At 42.1% G+C, this 19,007-nt stretch overlaps 1 protein-coding gene across 1 annotated transcript in view; it reads right to left on the bottom strand.

Annotated features, from left to right (window-relative positions):
- Positions 1–19,007, bottom strand: part of larp4b (La ribonucleoprotein 4B) — a 124,353-nt gene that overhangs the window by 75,015 nt on the left and 30,331 nt on the right. The window contains exon 2 of the mRNA XM_078537352.1: positions 12,233–12,363. Coding sequence (XP_078393478.1) covers positions 12,233–12,313 — 81 coding nt within the window. The 5' untranslated portion in view covers positions 12,314–12,363. The remainder of the gene's footprint in view (positions 1–12,232; positions 12,364–19,007) is intronic.

Raw genomic sequence — 19,007 nt, forward strand, 5'->3', positions numbered from 1 at the left:
CACAGGGCGTTTTACAAACTTTACATTTGTCTATTATTCTGTATTGTCCTGGCATGGTCAGCTCACCCATCACTATAGTTTCTAAATTACTGCTCACCTAGGAGCTGTGCAGCAAAGCAATTTATATGTCTACATACATAAATCAAAAGGTAGTGCAGAGCCCAAGTATAAAGGAATATTGGCATCTATCTTAGGAGTTAGAATTCAGCCACTAGGAAGTGACACTATGCTTGACCAGAGCATTGTTCAAACTCCATCTGGAATTCAGCATGCAGGCTGTACACAAAAGCTCAGGTATCACATCTTAACCTTGGAAGTGATGCTGCAGAAATTCGCTGGAATGATACCAGAGCTCAAACACTTGAACAATGAAACAATTGCAATAATTGGTTTGGATTCCCTCCAGTTTAGATGGTTGAAGGTAATCAAGGTACTTAAAATAATGATAAAAAAAACAGCCATCATAATCCTTTGTCTCAAGGACGATTCTTCCTTGTAGATGGCTAGTTCAGTGTTGTCATTGAGATGTTGGTTATGGGTTTGCAGATGGCTCATAAGGCCTATCTTGGTCTTACAGACACTCCCAAAGAGTTGGCAAGAGGTGGTAGTGGATTGTTGACTTAAGCAGCTGCACTCTTCCGTCTTTCTTGCTGTTCTCTCAGTGGCTGATGACGTTGAGTGGATGGTCTTAACACCATTTTTGTTGGTCATGATTGGGAATCCATCTCCCCCATGTGTTGTTTGAGAATGCCTTTGAAACATTTCGTTTGAATCGGTTCCGAGGCATAGCCCTGACCTTCAGAAGAAATACCTCTTCAGCAGTGCCCCCTGGCCCACAATTCTCCAAAAAAAGAACAACTTGATTTACAAAATCCTTCTACAAGTTTGATGTGGTTCTAGGGCCTTGATATGGAATCTGCAAATTGACCAAGCTTCAGCACCATAGAAGCACAAGAATCACTGTCTTATTAAGACTTTGGATTTAATGTTGGATTTAATGTTGGGTCCAATATCATGATTCTAAAAAACGCAATAATATAACTAACATTGGGTCTGGTGGTGTCTCCCTTCAATGTCTGCTTTTTGGAATAGATAACTTTCCGAGATGTGACAAGCAAGGGACATTGCAATGGATCGCAATCGAAGGTGTTGGAATTGATATATTTAGTGTTGGGCAGTAGAGGACTTTGGTCTGATATTCAGGGCAAGTCCCATGATCTTGTATTTACCGAAGCTTATATCAACTGTTGTAATACTTCAGATTGAGCACTGACTTGTGCCATCCGCACAGCACTGTTCTATGACAGAAATGGTTGTCTTGGTTTTGACCTTCAGCCAGTTGAGGTTGAAAAGTTTACTATCAATGCAATAGGTTATAACTACACTCGGGGGCAGCTCGTCAGGGGCAAGTTGCAGTGTTGCTCCAAGAAATATTGCAAATGGTGTTGGAACAACAAAACACCCCAGTTTGATGCCCATTTTGACAGGAAATGGGTCTGTGGTGAAGCCATTGCATTGTACTATTATCTGCATATCGTCATGTCAGAGAAAAAGTGATGCTTCTGTACTTAGCTGGACATCTATAATCACTGTAATATCTTCTGAAGTGCAGTTCAATTAAATGAGGCAAATGCAATCAAAGAAAGCATGCTATGAAGATCATGCCAATTGTTCCTCTAGTGGGTTGGGAGCCAGACAGGAACTCTGAAAGGACTTCCTCCACAATTGGCGAGAGACGATTAAGTGACCTACAGGACTTGGCCTACAGTCGGGAGTCATGTAGTTGTTACTGTTTGATTGTAATCATCATAGTGTCTCTAAGGTCACTTAAATTTCCTCATTCTGGCAGGGCTCCACAAATGGGGTGTGTATCCGAGGGCTCAGTATGGTTCATCCCTCTTCAACAGGGAAATTGTCAGGACCAGAACCTTGTTTTTACATCTGGCTGACAACGGTTATCATTTTGAAGGTTTGATAATCTTTCAGCGTAGTTCTACAGTAGATGCACATCCACCATGGAGCTCCAAGTAGTTCTACAAAGTGCTCTTTGTAGAAGAGTATCGACTCTGTCTCTGAAGTATAATGGAATATTGGCATCTAGTGCTTTTTCTTCATTTTCTGATTTTCCTGCCCAACCCATCTTCTGACCTTATCGTTTCCCAATTTTTAAGTTGCTGGTTCTCTGGCCTCAATAACTCTCTCTCTCCAGCTTTGGTGCCTATTTTGGCCTGTATTTGCTGAAATATGGGGTGCTACATAAGTAGTCTAGAATGTTTCGCCAATATCTCATTTAAGCCCTGTCATGTCTCAACTGGATTTCCTTGTGATCTAACTGGATATGGTGCATTTTGCACGTATCCCAATGTGCATTTCTCTAATCTCTGAAGGCAAGATTGAGAAGCACTTGGATATCCACGGCCAGATATGAATCATTAGGCTATAGTAATACTTGTCATCTTTGGATCTTACTGGTGTTGATCCATGTGTCCAGAACCCATGGATCTCCCTGGCTGTTTTGAAAAAGACTTGTGTGTCATGCATATCAGTAAGGTGTTGAATTTTCTCAGCCTTCTCTGCCTCCGATTTGTTCTTCAAATTGTAGGATCAGCTATGGCCCAATTTAATGGCAAGGAGGAGCTAATGGCCTATTCTTATGCTATCATCTCCTGCTCTATTGTTGGAGGCTAACTTGTCAAGTGCTACCTTACCGCATTTCTCAGGAAATACTTATAAAACCTCACCAGCTCTCCTTCACAGCTCATCAAAATCTTCAATGAGGTAATCACATCACTCCACCCATCAATGCTCAGCTCCTCCTCCACTCCTTGTATTTTTCTACAAGTGTCACTACAATCAACTTGTCATTTTATAAAGTATATTGGTACGTATAAATCATGTTCAAACACAAGCTAATCTCTGCCTTGCTCTTTTTTGATTCAAACACTCAATGTTTCCTTAAAGAAGGAACGATCTTAGCCTCAATACCAACCTGGGATCAGCATTCCATATTCCAAAACCCACTGTGCAAATAAATTTGTCCCAACTCCTTACTTTGTGGTATTTTTTCAATTCATGACTCCTCATTACCGAATCCCAAAAAGGAAATATTGCCTGATTCATGCTATTAAAACCTTCATAAATTTAAAAAACTTGGAAACGCATTGAGTTTTTGTTTGCGGAAATAGTCTCAGTATCTAGCCTTTCAACTATATCCGGGTGAATTTCCACTGTATTACTTTCTTGTCCTTTCTTCAATGGAGTGTTTCAACTTGCGCCATGCCCTCACCAATGTTTTGCACCTGTTAATTTCTTCACTTTTCTACTCCATGCCCTTAATAATGAAGCCCAAAAATGCTGGTCTTTATGGCTTCATCTACCTTAACTTTCAGGGAATTACTTTCTATATTACTTGATGGTTCCCCAGTTACTACATAAAATGCTACAGTATGCCAGGGGGTGAGACTATGAAAAGGCAAGCAAAGCAAGAGTGAAATGTCCCACACACCACTGTTGGAAAAGTAAAAAAAGGGTAGACAAATTATTGGGGACAGTGTCAACCGTTCCACCACCAAAAATAGAGAAAAAGGATGGCGGAACAGGTCATTAACCAAAAGAGTACAATGTGTAAACTTAGGGCCAGCAAAAAAACAAATGAGTCATGAAGGAAATTAGATGTTTTGATAATGTTCTCTACTCCCCACTCCACATTTCCAGGAGAGACACAAGATTGAGCTAAGTGCTTTAACGGCTATTCAGTATTTTCCCTTGATGTCTGAAATAATGTTGCTTAATGATTCATATCTGGCCTCAGCTATCCAAGTGCTTCTTAATCTTGCCTTCAGAGATTAGAGAAATGCACGTTGGGATATGTGCAAAATGCACCACATCCAGTTCGATCACAAGGAAATCCAGTTGTGACATGACATGACTTGACTTAATAAGATATTGGCAAAACACACAGACTACTTATGTAGCACTACCATATTTCAGCAAATACAGACCCAAAATAGGCACTAAAGCTGGAGAGAGAGATTTATTGAATCCAGAGAACCAGCAACTGGCAAAAATTGGGAAATGATAAGAAGCAAGGTCAGAAGATGGGCTGGGCAGAAAAATCAGAAAATCCACTGATTTGCAAACAAGGTTTCTAAAAGGAGGGGGGCGGTGAAGGGCAATAAGTCATCAAGGGTCAAAACAAAAACAAAATGTAGGTTGAATATTCACTTAAGTTCGCCCATGCCGATATGGCACAAATTAATATTTTTTTTAAATTCCAGTTATTAGTTGAGGGTGGTGCTAATTTGGGCTTTGACTCAACAGTTGTAAGTGGAAATCTTGCCCAATTTTCCTGGCCTTCCAGAGTCCCTGGTCATGAAGACTAAACTCAGCAATTCACTGCTTCATTAACCATTATTAATAAACTCAGTATGCACCAGTGGTGAAATCCAAAACTATCCAAAAGAGAAAACAAAAATTGTTGTGACAAAGTCTTAACTCAAACTTGAGAAGTTTGAGAAGCCAGTCTTTTTCAAAAGGTTGGTTGCGCTTCAAAATTGCTGCAAACAGATTTTTAAAAAATGAAAAGCTTTAAATGTTGAAATTCTGAACATCAAAACAGAACAGAAAATAGAGAACTGTCAGTACCTAAACAGACAACACTGACTGACTTGAGCGTACACCCTAATTACACAAATCTTTGTGCTTTATGCACAGGTTCAGATCTTCAAGCAGTTACTTAAATCTGCTTCAACGCTGCTTGAATACAAGGTAGATCATTTCAGTTGAAGAAAAAGTCCAATATTTAAAAATTACTAAGTAAATGTGATAGTTCATCTTTCATTTTACTTCTAAAAAGTAAGTTGGATTTATTTCATTGAAAAGGAAATGACAGTTTCCCAGACATTGAGTTTAAGATGGAACGACAAGATACCACCTTTATTGCTTCTGAACTTACTGATTGAGGCCTATTTAATTTGTAGGGTAGCTTAGTGGGTATAGTCTGGAAAATCAGCCCAGACGTTAAAGATTTAAATTCCACCTTTGCATTAAATAAAATCGGGAGGCAAACTGCCATGAAAGGTGCCTCATCTGACCTATATGCGACTCAAAAATTAAGACAGCCAATTTTCTCTCTCATACAAAAGTTACCATTTTAGCTCAGTCATAAAGGTGTATCAAATAGGTAGCATTTGAAAAATACTCACAGTCTGGTCACAATTGTTGAGCCAATTCCAACAATCAGTGGTTTTGGATGCTAAAAGGCGGTATGGATGCACCCCAATAAGGCTTTTGGTGATATCAACATTCTTTGATACAACTGATTGGGCTACATCATTTTGTTGTAGGTCAACCTCTTTAGCAATTCCAGTGAAGCTGGTGTTCCATAAGTAACCCGCACGGCTGTCTACATTTATCTTCAGCTGTTCAGGAAATATGCACTCAGCTACATCTTCAAACATTGTGTCAATTTCTGGATTGATAGTCCATGGTGGCCTTACGCCACTTTCTAAATTATGATCTATTTTAAGTTCGTCTCCAGACAGTCTCGAAATGACTGCCGTCACATCCACACATCTCTCATTGCTTCTACATAGTACATCTGATGAAGATTTCTCTTTTACATCATTGATTATGATTCCAGCTAAGATAGGAGGTATTTCATATGAAGGAGTTGATGCATATTGATCTATCTGATCTTCAAGACCATTAACAATAATTTCACATGATTCTGTTGATGTATACAATTCAACAGCCTCTGCCTTTTTTGCAGCATTAGTCAAAGGAATGCTCTTTTCCAGTGCTAGGGCATTCGCTTGTGAACACTTCCCCTCCTTTGTTTCAATTGTGGGTCGATTCTTGGACTTATCCAATAACTCTATGGTTATAGAGTATGTGTCAAGCATGACTTGCTGAACGTCATTTTGCACAAAGCACAAAGTAGGATTATGGGGCTCATTTGTAATCCAGTCAGCATCAAATGTTTTTTTCAAGGCTTTAGTCTCTTCATTACAACATTCTGAGAGATGCCCATTTACAAAGCTAATTCTGTTCTCAATCAGTGGATGGATATTTTGCAGAGTCTCTAAACCTCCAAGTGTTGCATTTGGAGTGGATGAAACTTGCCTATATGTAGAAAGATTTTGAATCTTTTCAGTTTTTCCATTCAATAAATTTTCTTTATCACCTTTCAGACTGTCAGTATATTGTTTTAAGCAGATATCAGCATTGTTTTCTACAGCAGAGAAATTACTGATGGTAAATTCAGTTTCACTGCTTGCTTCTGTATTGTCAGCTGAAAAATCAACAGCAGAATACTGATTTTGTTTACTAAACTTCATCTCTTTATCCTGTTGATTTTTCAACTTTGTTTCTGTAGCTGGTCTGACCTCAGAATCCCAGATAGCATCGTTAGTAAGCAAAATATTTCTGATTTCATCCACTTCTGTTCGAGCAACACCAGCACTGCAGCCAATGTCAAACGGCCGAGAGATAAATGTATTATATATTTCAATAACGGAATCTTGTTCAGCTGAAAGAAGTCTTGAATTTTCCAATACAGTTTCCTCACACGCACAGGGCACTTGCAAATTGAGATCAGCTTGCACAATATCATCAATGCACAGTGATACAAGTTTTCCGCTATTTTGGTTACCACCACGTCTTTGATTGAGTATCTGCTCCTCAATGGCAGAATTACTGATATAAGCTACAGCATCTAACTTCGAACAAGAACTGGATTTCAAACTCTTCCCTCCCGCTTTCATAGGCTCAAATACTTGTTCAACAGAAGGTACAGATAAGGGTTGTAATGAATTTATATCCGAATATTTATCTTCCAGAGGTTCCAGATACATAGTGACATTATCTAACCTAGTCGCTCGATCCTGTTGCAGTCCAGTCTCATTCATCTGACTGGTAAACTCTGTTTCCAGTAAAGTAGTTGGTGCACAGACTACATCAATAGGAATTAGGTTACCTTCACAACATCGATTGCAATAGCCCAACTTTGATTTAGAGTTTAAAATTGGTATTCTTTCTATCAGAGAATGGTCAGACAATGAATTATTCAACTTTGGCAGCACTGCTTGCCTGATTATGGAGGAGTCAGAGATAATACTTTTGCCACTTCTTACTCCATCGTGCTGTTGTGCAGCTGTGTTTGGACACATACTTTTGGATTCCAACACATTCAGCTTGCTTTGTTGATATTTATCAACTCCTGTCCCTTCAAATTTAGTGCTATATTTTGCAGGGGACTTTCTCTCTTCTTGGTTTGCCTCACACAGGTGGGAGCATTTGGCATGATTGTAAATATTTGCATATTTTGGAGCACAAGTGTCTGAACTAATGAAGTCAGTTACTTCAGTCAAGTTCTCAGAAAGTGAAGACTTTACATGGCTGTGTTTCTTTTCACCACTGGGTTGAGTATTAAGATCAATACTTTCTGCTTCATTTTTGGCCGTTTCTGCAGACAGGAGATTTGATTTTGGCATTAGTAATATGGTAGCTTGTGCATCAGTGTATACTTGAGTGGAAAAGCCATGCTTCTTCACCGTGTCCACATCTACTGTCATCGATTGTGCTACTTGAACTACATCCTGATCAGAAACAGCTGCTGTGCTCAAAGCACAGCATCTTGAAAAATCCACAGCAGTATCAACAGACCGTGTTAGGCTTTGCTTTCTCTCAGCTGCAACAGCTGAACAGTACGGATCTGAAGCAATTTGATTATAAGGAAAAACAGGTGCCCCTTCACCATTTTCTACATCCTCCAGATCTATTGTGCAGATACTATAAAAATCTTTGGTTCTCGATTTAATATCTATTTCAAACGAAAAGTTACTGGTATCCAAGAAATGTTCTTGTGTGTTATGCTGAGTTGCAATACATTGAATTCCCTCAGCCTTGCTATTTTTACCATCATTTTCAACCTCTACCATCAGTGGCAGACATGCAAGTTCTTGCTGCTGTGAATGAGAATTCTCAAAAATCATCTGGCAACTTGCCAAATTTGCACCATTTAAGCAAACCTTCTCCTCAGGGTGCACAAGCACAACCTTATCCTCTGGATGATACCGGCCCAATTGAGATGGTGCACCGTGAACAACATTTTCAGTTCCTTGTCGCTCAGATTTTTCATCCATTTTAACAGGACTGCATGACGTTCTGTAGTTCTTTTTCATATGTTCCTTGCCTTTAACATCCAAGACTTTTTCCTTCAATGGATCAATAGGCTTCCATATACTGCCTATTTGTACATTTGACATAAGATCATTTGTCAGGAACTCTTCACTAACTTTGCTTAGATTTTCAGCTTGCTGCAAACACGTTTGACTATGGTAAAAGGGTTTTTTCGTCAGCAAAAGCCAGATCGTGTGTCTGCTATTTTTCAACCATCCTTTGTGGGTATCCACACTTGAATTTACAGCCTTCAGCTTGCCATATTCTTGAGCCTGTTCGTCCAAGTTCCCATTCTCAGTCTTCACCTTAAGTATTGACCCTGGATTCTGGAACCAGTTTTCAATATCTGTTTCATTTCCTGCACTCGGCAACAAACTTGTTCTTTCAGTGACAGTTCTGGTCAGCAAAGGATTTCTCTCTATACTGAAGCAGCAACCCATAGTGAGGAGTTACTGCGACAATCCTTCACACTACAAAGTTTAGAGTGCTATGAAACAAACTTCCAACTGGCTTAGCCAACACCCACATACCAAAAATAGCATCTTTAAGGCTGTTTAAAAATTCATGTGCTACTGCCACTCAAAACTGCATAGCACAGCTGGGTTAACTCAGTCCAAAACTAATAGATTTCTACCTAGTGCTGTTACATTTTACAATGGAGGTATATTTGTCATTAAGCCTGCATTCAGCAACTACTACAATTACAATCTTAAGCAAACTGCTGGCATTCCAGATTTTAATTTTGAAACTTTCTCCTCCCACCATACCCAGCCTAAATTATGGCTTAAACACTGAACCAAGAATCAACAAAAAAAGATGTCAAGACAGCATTAGTTTCTTCTACTACATTTTTTATTAAAAAATCATGCTGATCCATTTATATGACTAAATTATTCTTATTTGGCCTTGCTGTCTAAAGGAGCATGAAATGGAGCTATGCTTATAAGTTTATTTTCTGTAGGGGAAAAAAAAAACCTCAATTTTCAGCCGGTTTCAGATTTCAGTTTAGACCATAATCAAAATATTGCACATTAATTTCCTGGACGAGCACCACCAAAGTTCTTTAAAAAAATGCAAGAAAAGACACAATAAGTTATTACCTCAGGATAGCAGTAACACAATAATAAACTCAAAAGCAGAAGCTTGTAACAGTCAAACAGCCAAAGTAATCTTAACTGATCAACAGCAGCATTACCAAGAATGGAGAATTGTAGTAGAAGTCTCAAGTTTTCCCTTCATTCGTCTGTTAATGCTAAGCTTGCTCAGGATTAAGTATCAAGGTATGAAGTCTACAACAGGTAAAGACCCAAGCATGGCTGTTGTGGCTCTAAAGGATCAGCTTAAACTAGAATTTAGGGTAAGTGATCCTCATTCAGACAAATTAAAAAACAATCCAGGAAAATGAGTACACATAGGGCAGACACAGGTTCAGCCAGGGCAATATGCACTCCCCCACCAAATGGCCATTCCAGATTGGAACCAGCATAAACAAGAGACATCTATTTAATTGCAAAAAGTAATGCCAACAAAACAGACATTCCCGGTTTCATTTTCATAAGTCCACCTACCACCACCTTAAATGGCAACATTACCACAGCAAAAATTTCAAATAAACTTCAAAGGATTGATCAACTCTAAATCAAATGAACAAAAAACAGCAGGTTCTGAGTATCTTAAGCATTTATACATCTGGTGCTATTAAGAAAATGCACAGAGAAAGGCCCCAAGCAGCACTCAAACTTTGCTCACCCAGCAACAGCCAAACTTCGCTCACCCAGCAACAGCCAAACTTCATCATGAAAGTTGCTGAGCAGTCACCCGGTTAGAAAAGTGAATATATTTCTGCAACTGGTCATTGGCAATGTAAAACTTCGACTACACAAATCCCAGCTTCACAGCATAGTCTTCTAGCAATTCAAAATATCTGTTCTAAAAGGTAGTATGGGTAATGAATATTTCAATGTCAAACACATATTGTGTATATTCATCCACTTAAGCAAGCTGCATTATGGAATTTGACAGTAGAGAGAAAAATTGCTCCCTTTGGTGGTAGGATTGAGAATGAGGGGGCACACATTTAAAGTAACTGGCAAAAGAAGCAAAAAGCAAAACTTTTTCACAGGAAGTGGTTATGGTCTGGAATGCATTGCCTGAGTGTGGTGAAGGCAGGTTCAATCGAGACATTCTAAAGGGAATTAGACTGTTATCTGAAAAGGAAGATTGTGAAGGGTTACAAGGAGAAGGCAGGGCAATGGCACTAGGTGAATTGCTCATTAAGGAGGGCTGGCGCAGACATGGGTTGAATGAACTCCACCTGCACTGTAGAAATTCAGTGATTCTGCGAAGTCTGTTCCCGATGTCCCTTTCCAATTAAACCTGCGGGAGGGAGAGAGGGAGAGAAAGGGGGGGAGGGAGAGAAAGGGGGGGAGGGAGAGAAAGGGGGGGAGGGAGAGAAAGGGGGGGAGGGAGAGAAAGGGGGGGAGGGAGAGAAAGGGGGGGAGGGAGAGAAAGGGGGGGAGGGAGAGAAAGGGGGGGAGGGAGAGAAAGGGGGGGAGGGAGAGAAAGGGGGGGAGGGAGAGAAAGGGGGGGAGGGAGAGAAAGGGGGGGAGGGAGAGAAAGGGGGGGAGGGAGAGAAAGGGGGGGAGGGAGAGAAAGGGGGGGAGGGAGAGAAAGGGGGGGAGGGAGAGAAAGGGGGGGAGGGAGAGAAAGGGGGGGAGGGAGAGAAAGGGGGGGAGGGAGAGAAAGGGGGGGAGGGAGAGAAAGGGGGGGAGGGAGAGAAAGGGGGGGAGGGAGAGAAAGGGGGGGAGGGAGAGAAAGGGGGGGAGGGAGAGAAAGGGGGGGAGGGAGAGAAAGGGGGGGAGGGAGAGAAAGGGGGGGAGGGAGAGAAAGGGGGGGAGGGAGAGAAAGGGGGGGAGGGAGAGAAAGGGGGGGAGGGAGAGAAAGGGGGGGAGGGAGAGAAAGGGGGGGAGGGAGAGAAAGGGGGGGAGGGAGAGAAAGGGGGGGAGGGAGAGAAAGGGGGGGAGGGAGAGAAAGGGGGGGAGGGAGAGAAAGGGGGGGAGGGAGAGAAAGGGGGAGGGAGGGGGTGGGGGAGGGAGGGAGAGAAAGGGGGGGAGGGAGGGGGTGGGGGAGGGAGGGGGTGGGAGGGGGAGGGAGGGGGGGGGAAGAGGGGGAGAGACCGAGCACAGACAGGGTCTCAGTTTAATGTTTCATCCAAAAGAATATTTTGTTCAATTGGCCGTGTTACAATGTTTCCTGCCAAATACGTGATTTGCAGTAAATTAAAACAAATACTGCAGATTCAGAATCTGAACTTAAATGCAGCAGGAACAAATGATATAAAGACCTCTGGCAGCTGGTAAGGGCCATGCGTTTCAGACAGTTGTGCAATTAGCACAGACTGAGTTTAAAACCAGGTTCTAAACGATCAAAGTTCTAAATCACTACAACGCCCATCCTTTTCCAGATGACTTTCCAACATGATCACCATCACAAAAGCTGCATTCAGACCAACAGGTCTACTACAAAAATGCTGCAGCAACTACTGATAACTAATTGGCAAGCAGAACTTTAAGGATAACGAGCCCGAGAAAAGAGTTTTGCACAAGCCTCAGATGCAATGAACTCCTGATTTTGGCACATACCTTACAGCTTCATCTTCCTTCTCACCCCATTTCCTGCCAGACCTGAATGTTTAATGACACTATACACTGGGTCAAATGAAAATAAATTCCTATTTACCTGTTATCTTAACCAGCGCACTAAGATCCAGTAATTTATTTTCAGAATTAAAAGCACTCAGCAACAAGCTGGAAATCCAGCTATTTTCATTTTGCATTAAAACAAAGGCAACCAGAAAGAGGTATCTGATTTGCGTTTGAGACTTATAATTGACCCGAGAATTGCAAAGCCAAAGCATTAACCTGCCCTTTGTCCAAATGTTGATGGATCTGCTTTGCACCTCCTGTATTTAGTGTTTCAGTTTCTATCATAATTATGTTGATCTGAGTGATCAAAATAGCATAATTAGAAACATATGTTTCTAGCAACTTACCAGAGGGGAACTGTCGACAACTTCTTGCACTTGCTGCACCTGCGGTTCAGCCACAACTTTAGTGTCCTGGTCAGAAGTCATGAGCCGTCTGCTTTTTGGCTCCGTAGAGAGAATTTTGCTTGTCAAAGAATCTGTAAACCAAAATATAGATGAGCAACTGTCTCAGGTTTACAAATACATTTAAATAGGATTTAATATTGAATTTTAATCAGACATTTCTTTTTACATTCTCATTTCTTTATGAAAGCAATGAGGGACCAGTGCAAATTCATTAGAAAGTCAGTGATAAGCTGCTGATATAAAGACTTGAGAAATTGGGACATTTTCCACTGTAGATAATGGGCCGAATCTTCCGTGGAGTGGCAAGCACCCCTGGATTGCCATTCCAATATTCCTACCAAGCTCTGGAGCACCACATTTCTCACCTGGATTTCTGACCCAGGTCTGCTGAGAAGCATGGCAAATGGCTGCTCCTGGAGTCCTGCAGTATAGTCTAGGAATCTCAAATTAAACAGCACAAGAGACCATTTGGCCCATTGTGTCTGCACCAGTTCTCCAAATGAGCAATATGGCCTAGTGCCACTGCCCTGCCTTTTCCTCATACCCCTGCACGGTATTTGAATAGGCACAATGTAAAGCCCCCTTGAATGCCTCAATTGACAGGGGTTGTTGGAGGAAACAAAGTCACAACCTTTTTATGGCACTAGCTACTGTACAAATTGTCTGTGTCACTGACAAGCTAGGAGAGAAGGCACGTGGGTAGGTGAAGGGGTGGTCTGTAGTGTAGTTACCAAGGACCTAGAACTGGTTTTAATCCTTCTAATTTTTCCTAGGTAGCTATTCTGCTAATAAAATCAGAACCATCCAAAGTCTGACTTTAAACCGGAGTTTCAGAGAGTTCCAGACGCAGGGTAATTGCCCATTGAAAGCTGAAACATCCCGGGCAATTTCCACGTAACCCTTGCGTGGGGAGGCCTAAGAGGGGTCCCTCGACACATCATCCACAGGACAACCATCCAGAAAACGGATGACCTGGGTCAATATATTGGGGTATTACCTGGTTCAAGTCTTTTTAGTGATGGGTTGCTTTTACTAATCAGCAAAATGGTAACGTAGTCATAAATTTAAAACGTTCAAAATTAACTGAGAAAAAACTGTTGCAATGTGGAATTCTCTTTGTTACAGCAAAGTCCATTAGTTATCAGGAAACCTCAGTGTTCAGGAGGAATATACTGCTATGGAAAATGAGCAGAGTGGCTAGGTTATGGACAAAATGCTGATGAGGCTTAAAATGGACAAAAGAACTTAAATTTATTTTGTCTTTCATAACAACAGAATGACCCAAAGCATTTCACCAAAGTGGTACTTGAAGTGGTGTCACGAACGTAATGCAGAAAACATTTTTTTTTAATCAATTCATTCATGGGACGTGGGCTTCGCTGGCTAGGCCAACATTTATTGCCCATCTCTAGTTGCCCTTGAGAAAGTGGTGGTGAGCTGCCTTCTTGAACCGCTGCAGTTCATGTGGTGTAGGTACACCCACAGTGCTGTTAGGAAGGGAGTTCCAGGATTTTGACCCAGCAACAGTGAAGGAATGGCGATATATTTTCAAGTCAGGATGGTGAGTGACTTTGAGGGGAACTGCCAAGTGGTGGTATTCCTACCTATCTGCTGCCCTTGCTCTTCTAGATGGTAGTGGTCATGGGTTTGGAAGGTGCTGTTTAGGGAGCCTTGGTGAATCCACAGAGTGCATCTTGTAGGTGGTAGACACTGCTGCTCCTGTGTGTCAGTGGTGGAGGGAGTGAATGTTTGTGGATGTGACGCCAATCAAGCGGGCTGCTTTGTCCTGGACGGTTTGCAGCTTCTTCAGTGTTGGAGGAGCTGCACTTATCCAGGCAAGTGGGGAGTATTCCATCACACTCCTGACTTGTGCCTTGTAGATGGTGGACAGGCTTTGAGGAGTCAGGTGGTGAGTTACTCGTCACACGATTTCTAGCCTCTGACCTGCTCTTGCAGCCACAGTATTTATATGGCTTGTCCAGTTCAGTTTCTGGTCAATGGTAGCCTCCCCCAGGATGTTGATAGTGGGGGATTCAGTGATGGGAATGCCATTGCACATCAAGGGGCGATGGTTGGATTCTCTCTTGTTGGAGATGGTCATTGCCTGACACTTGTGTGGAGGTGTTGGCAGGCTTAAAAGTGGACAAATCTCCAGGTCTGGATGATTTGTGTCCCAGACTGCTGAGGGGGGTAAGGGAGGAGATCGCAGGAGCTCTGACCCAAATTTTTAATTCCTCTTTGGCCACGGGGGAAGTGCAGAGGACTGGAGGACAGCTAATGTGGTTCTGCTATTTAAGAAGGGTTGTAGAGATAAGCCAGGGAACTACAGGCCAGTGAGTCTCACATCAGTGGTAGGGAAACTATTGGAGAAAATTCTGAAGGAGAGAATCTATCTCCACTTGGAGAGGCAAGGTTTGATCAGGGATAGTCAGCATGGCTTTGTCAGAGGGAGGTCATACCCAACAAATTTGATTGAATTTTTTGAGGTGGTGACCAGGTGTGTAGATGAGGGTGGTGCAGTTGATGTGGTTTATATGGGTTTCAGCAAAGCCTTTGAAAAGGTCCCCCATGGGAGACTTATAAAGAAGGCAAATGCACATGGGATACAGGGTAATTTGATAAGGTGGATTCAAAATTGGCAGGTTATAGGAGACAGAGGGTGATAACAGAAGGGTGCTTTAGTGACTGGAAGCCAGTGTCCAATGGCATACCACAGGGATCTGTGCTCGGTCCCCTATTATTCGTCATTTATATAAATAACATAGATGACTATGTGGGGGGGTAGGATTAGTAAGTTTGCGGATGACACAAAGATTGGCTGGGTGGTTAAGAGTGAGGTTGAGTGTCTTGGGCTACAGGAAGATATAGACGGGATGGTCAAATGGGCAGATAAGTGGCAGATGGAATTTAACCCTGAAAAGTGAAAGGTGATACACTTTGGAAGGAGTAATTTGACAAGGAAGTATTCAAATGAACAGCATGACACGAGAAAGTTCTGAGGAACAAAGGGACCTTGGCGTGTGTGTCCATAGATCTCTGAAGGCGGAGGGGCATGTTAGTGGGGTGATGAAAACGGCATATGGGACATTTGCCTTTATCAATTGAGGCATAGATTACAAAAGTAGGTAGGTCATGTTGGAGTTGCATAGAATCTTGGTGAGGCCACAGCTGGTGTACTGTGTGCAGTTCTGGTTGCCACATTATAGGAAGGATGTGATTGCACTGGAGGGGGTGCAGGAGAGACTCACCAGGATGTTGCCTGGGATGAAACATTTAAGTTATGAAGAGAGGTTGGATAGACTTGGGTTGTTTTCATTGGAGCAGAGAAGATTAAGGTGCAACCTAATCGAGGCATACAAGATTATGAGGGGCATAGACAAGGTGGATAGGGAGCAGCTGTTCACCTTAGTTGAAGGGTCAGTCACAAGGGGACACAAGTTCAAGGTGAGGGGCAGGAGGTTTTGGGGGGGGGGGGGGTAATGAGGTAAAACTGTTTTTACCCAGAGGGTGGTGACGGTCTGGAATGCGCTGCCAGGGAGAGTTGTGGAGGCGGGTTGCCTCACATCCTTTAAAAAGTACCTGGATGAGCACTTAGCCTTGAATGTTATGACGTGCCAAGTGCCAAATGCTGGTAAATGGGATTAGGTATGTAGGTCAGGTGTTTCTCACGTCGTGTTGGTGCAGACATGGGTTGAAGGGCCTCTTCTGCACTGTGAATCTGTGAATGTTACTTGCTACTTGTCAGCCCAAGCCTGGAAATTGACTGTTTCAGTATCTGAGAAGTCACAAATGGCGCTAAGCATTGTGCAATCATCTGCAAACATCCCCACTTCTGACCTTATGATGGAAGGAAGTTCATTGATACAGCTGAAAATGGTTTGACCAAAGACAGTACCCTGAGGAACTCCTGCAGCGATGTCCTGGAGCTGAGATGACTGGCCTCCAAAAACCACAACCATCTTCCTTTGTGTTGGGTATGACTCCAACCAGCAAGCACTTGAAATTCCATAGCATACAGGGCTACAGGTCAAGTGCTGGAAAATGAGATTAGAATAAATAAGTGCTTGATGGCCGGCAGACAGGATGGGCCAAAGGGCCTGTTTCTGAGCTGTGTAACTATGACTCTATAACCTCATAGCCTTATGACTCAATTTAAGATATGGGCACCACTAGCAATCAATGTTCAGCATTTATTGCCCATCCTTAGCGGCTGAGGACAAAATACACTTATATTCACCATTGTGCAATTCTAGAAGAAAAAAAATCTTTGGCTACAATAGCGCATTTCAAATTATCAATATGGTTATTTCTCCCACCACACCCAGCATTCCAAATGTGTTAACAGCGTAAACAGAATAAAAAAGGTTAAACACAAAGGTTAAATACAAATGACAGCAACTTCTGTTGCAGGCTGCAAATCTTCAGTTATTTCTTAACCACTCTCTACCCACTAATTCTAAGGAGATTATGGGATAACAGGGGCAGTAGCAGCATGGATAAAACAGACTAAGAAATAGAAAAGTTGTGGTAGCCGGCTGATTTTCAGACTGGAGGGAGGTATGAAGTAGTGTTCTCCAAGGTTCAGTACGAAGATCATTGTTTTGATGTATTGGGCACAATTCTGAAATTTGAAGATGACAAAGCTTGGCAGTGTAGTGAATAGTAAGATAGTAATAGACTTCAAGAGGACAGACAGGCTGGTGGAATGGGTGGATACAAATGAAATTCAATGCAAAGTGAGAGATTATGCGTTTTGGTGGGAGGAACAAGGAAACAGCAAACTAAATGCTATTTAAAAGAGGTGTAATAATAGACACATGGTCGGGTGTTTGTTTGGGGGTGGGGTGGGGGGGGGGGGGGTGGCGGTTAGTGGTGGTAGGAGATTATGCCTGTGCTCAAACCTTGAGGATCTTGAGCATGTTAACAAAACAGTTCATGAAGCATATGGAATCCTTGGAAGTTACGCTAAACCTATATCAAACACTAATTTGACCTCGGCTGGAGTACTGCATCCAATTCAGTGGCACCTCTGGCATGAAGATTTGGAGAGGGTACAAAGGAGATTTACTAGAATGGTTCCAGGGATGAGGGATGAGTGATTTGGACAGACTGGAGAAGCTGGGGTTGTTCTCACTAGAGCAGAGAAGGCTAAGGTGGAGATTTGACAGGTGCCTGGATATTTAAACCATATCATGATTTGAGTAAATCAAGAGAAACTGTTTCTAATGGCTGAACAGTCGATAACTGGAGGACACAGGTTTAAGCTGAACGAACCAGAGGCGGCTACTTTTTAAAAGCAGCAAATAGTTGGGATTTGGAATGCACTGCCTTTTAGGCTAGTGGATCAGATTCAGAAGCAGCCTTCAAAAAAAAAAAGCGGAAAATTGGATAAACATTTGGGAGAAAAAAGTTGCAGGGTTATGGGAGACACATGGCTGGGTGGGGGGAGAGAAGAGGAGATGCTGAGACCAACTGAATTCCTCTTTGAAAGAGAATGAGCTCATTGAATATGAAATAGTACACTGCAGAAGGATGCCAAAGGCCATATACTGAAAGCCATATACTAACAGCCGAAGGAGATGAGTTTCTGGCCAAGATAAATAAGACAATAAGGAAAATTAGACAGTTACATGACTGAATAAGCATGGCTTTCTTTAAGAGTCTATCACCAAAAGGCATCCACAATTGCATTCTTCCACTTCAAGAACTTAATCTGAATACAGCTCAACTTAACGCAGTAAAAATATACTCCCAATTATAACTGGAAAACAGTCCAGGTCCAGGTCAAATAGCATGATGGGTGTTTGCTGGGGGAAGAACAAAAATAAACCACTTATCCTGTAAAGAAAGCAGAGGCAAGAAGAAAGATTGCTACAGGTGTGTTGGCAGTCAATAAGTTCCTTCGCTGACCTCCATGTGGAACTAAATTCAGACACTTTCATTTTCATTCCATTTCAAGAAAAATGATCTTATCCTCATCTGAACATTCCACCTGAAGCAAACTCTTCCTCTACAGGATGCTTTACTATCATTTTGGCAGGAAGAATAAAAAAGCATTATCTAAATGGTGAGGCATTGCAGAGCTACTGCATGAATTGCAAAAGGCTAGTATAGCAAGTAATTGGAAAGCTAATAGAATGCTATTGTTTATTGCAAGGGGAATCGAATTCAAGAGTAGGGATATTATTCTTCAGTTATTCAGAGTATTGGAGAAGCCACATCTGGAGTACTGTACACAGTATTGGTCTTTTTACTTAAGGATGTAAATGCATTAGAAGCAGTTCAGAGAAGGTTTACTAAATGCATACCTGGATTGGATGGGTTGCCTTATGAGGAAAGGTTGGACAGGGTAGGCTTGTATGCACTGGAGTTTAGAAGACCATAGGGGAGGTGACGGCGTAGTGGTATTGTTGCTGGACTGGTAATCCAGAGACCCAGGGTAATGCTCTGGGGTCCTGGGTTCGAATCCTGCTGCAGCAGATGGTGGAATTTGAATTCAATTAAAAAAAAATCTGGAAGTAAAAGTCAAACGGTGACCATGGAACCATTGTCAATTGTTTAAAAACCCATCTGGTTCACTAATGCCCTTTAGGGAAGGAAATCTGTTGTCCTTACATGTGACTCCAGACCCACAGGAATGTTGTTGACTCTTGATTAGATAAAGAGAAAAGGGGAGGTTTATGGCAGATACCGAGGGCTCAAAACAGCAGAAGCC

Source organism: Cetorhinus maximus, chromosome 3 (genome assembly GCF_964194155.1).
Source record: "Cetorhinus maximus chromosome 3, sCetMax3.hap1.1, whole genome shotgun sequence".
In the NCBI taxonomy this organism is placed as follows: Eukaryota; Metazoa; Chordata; class Chondrichthyes; order Lamniformes; family Cetorhinidae; genus Cetorhinus; species Cetorhinus maximus.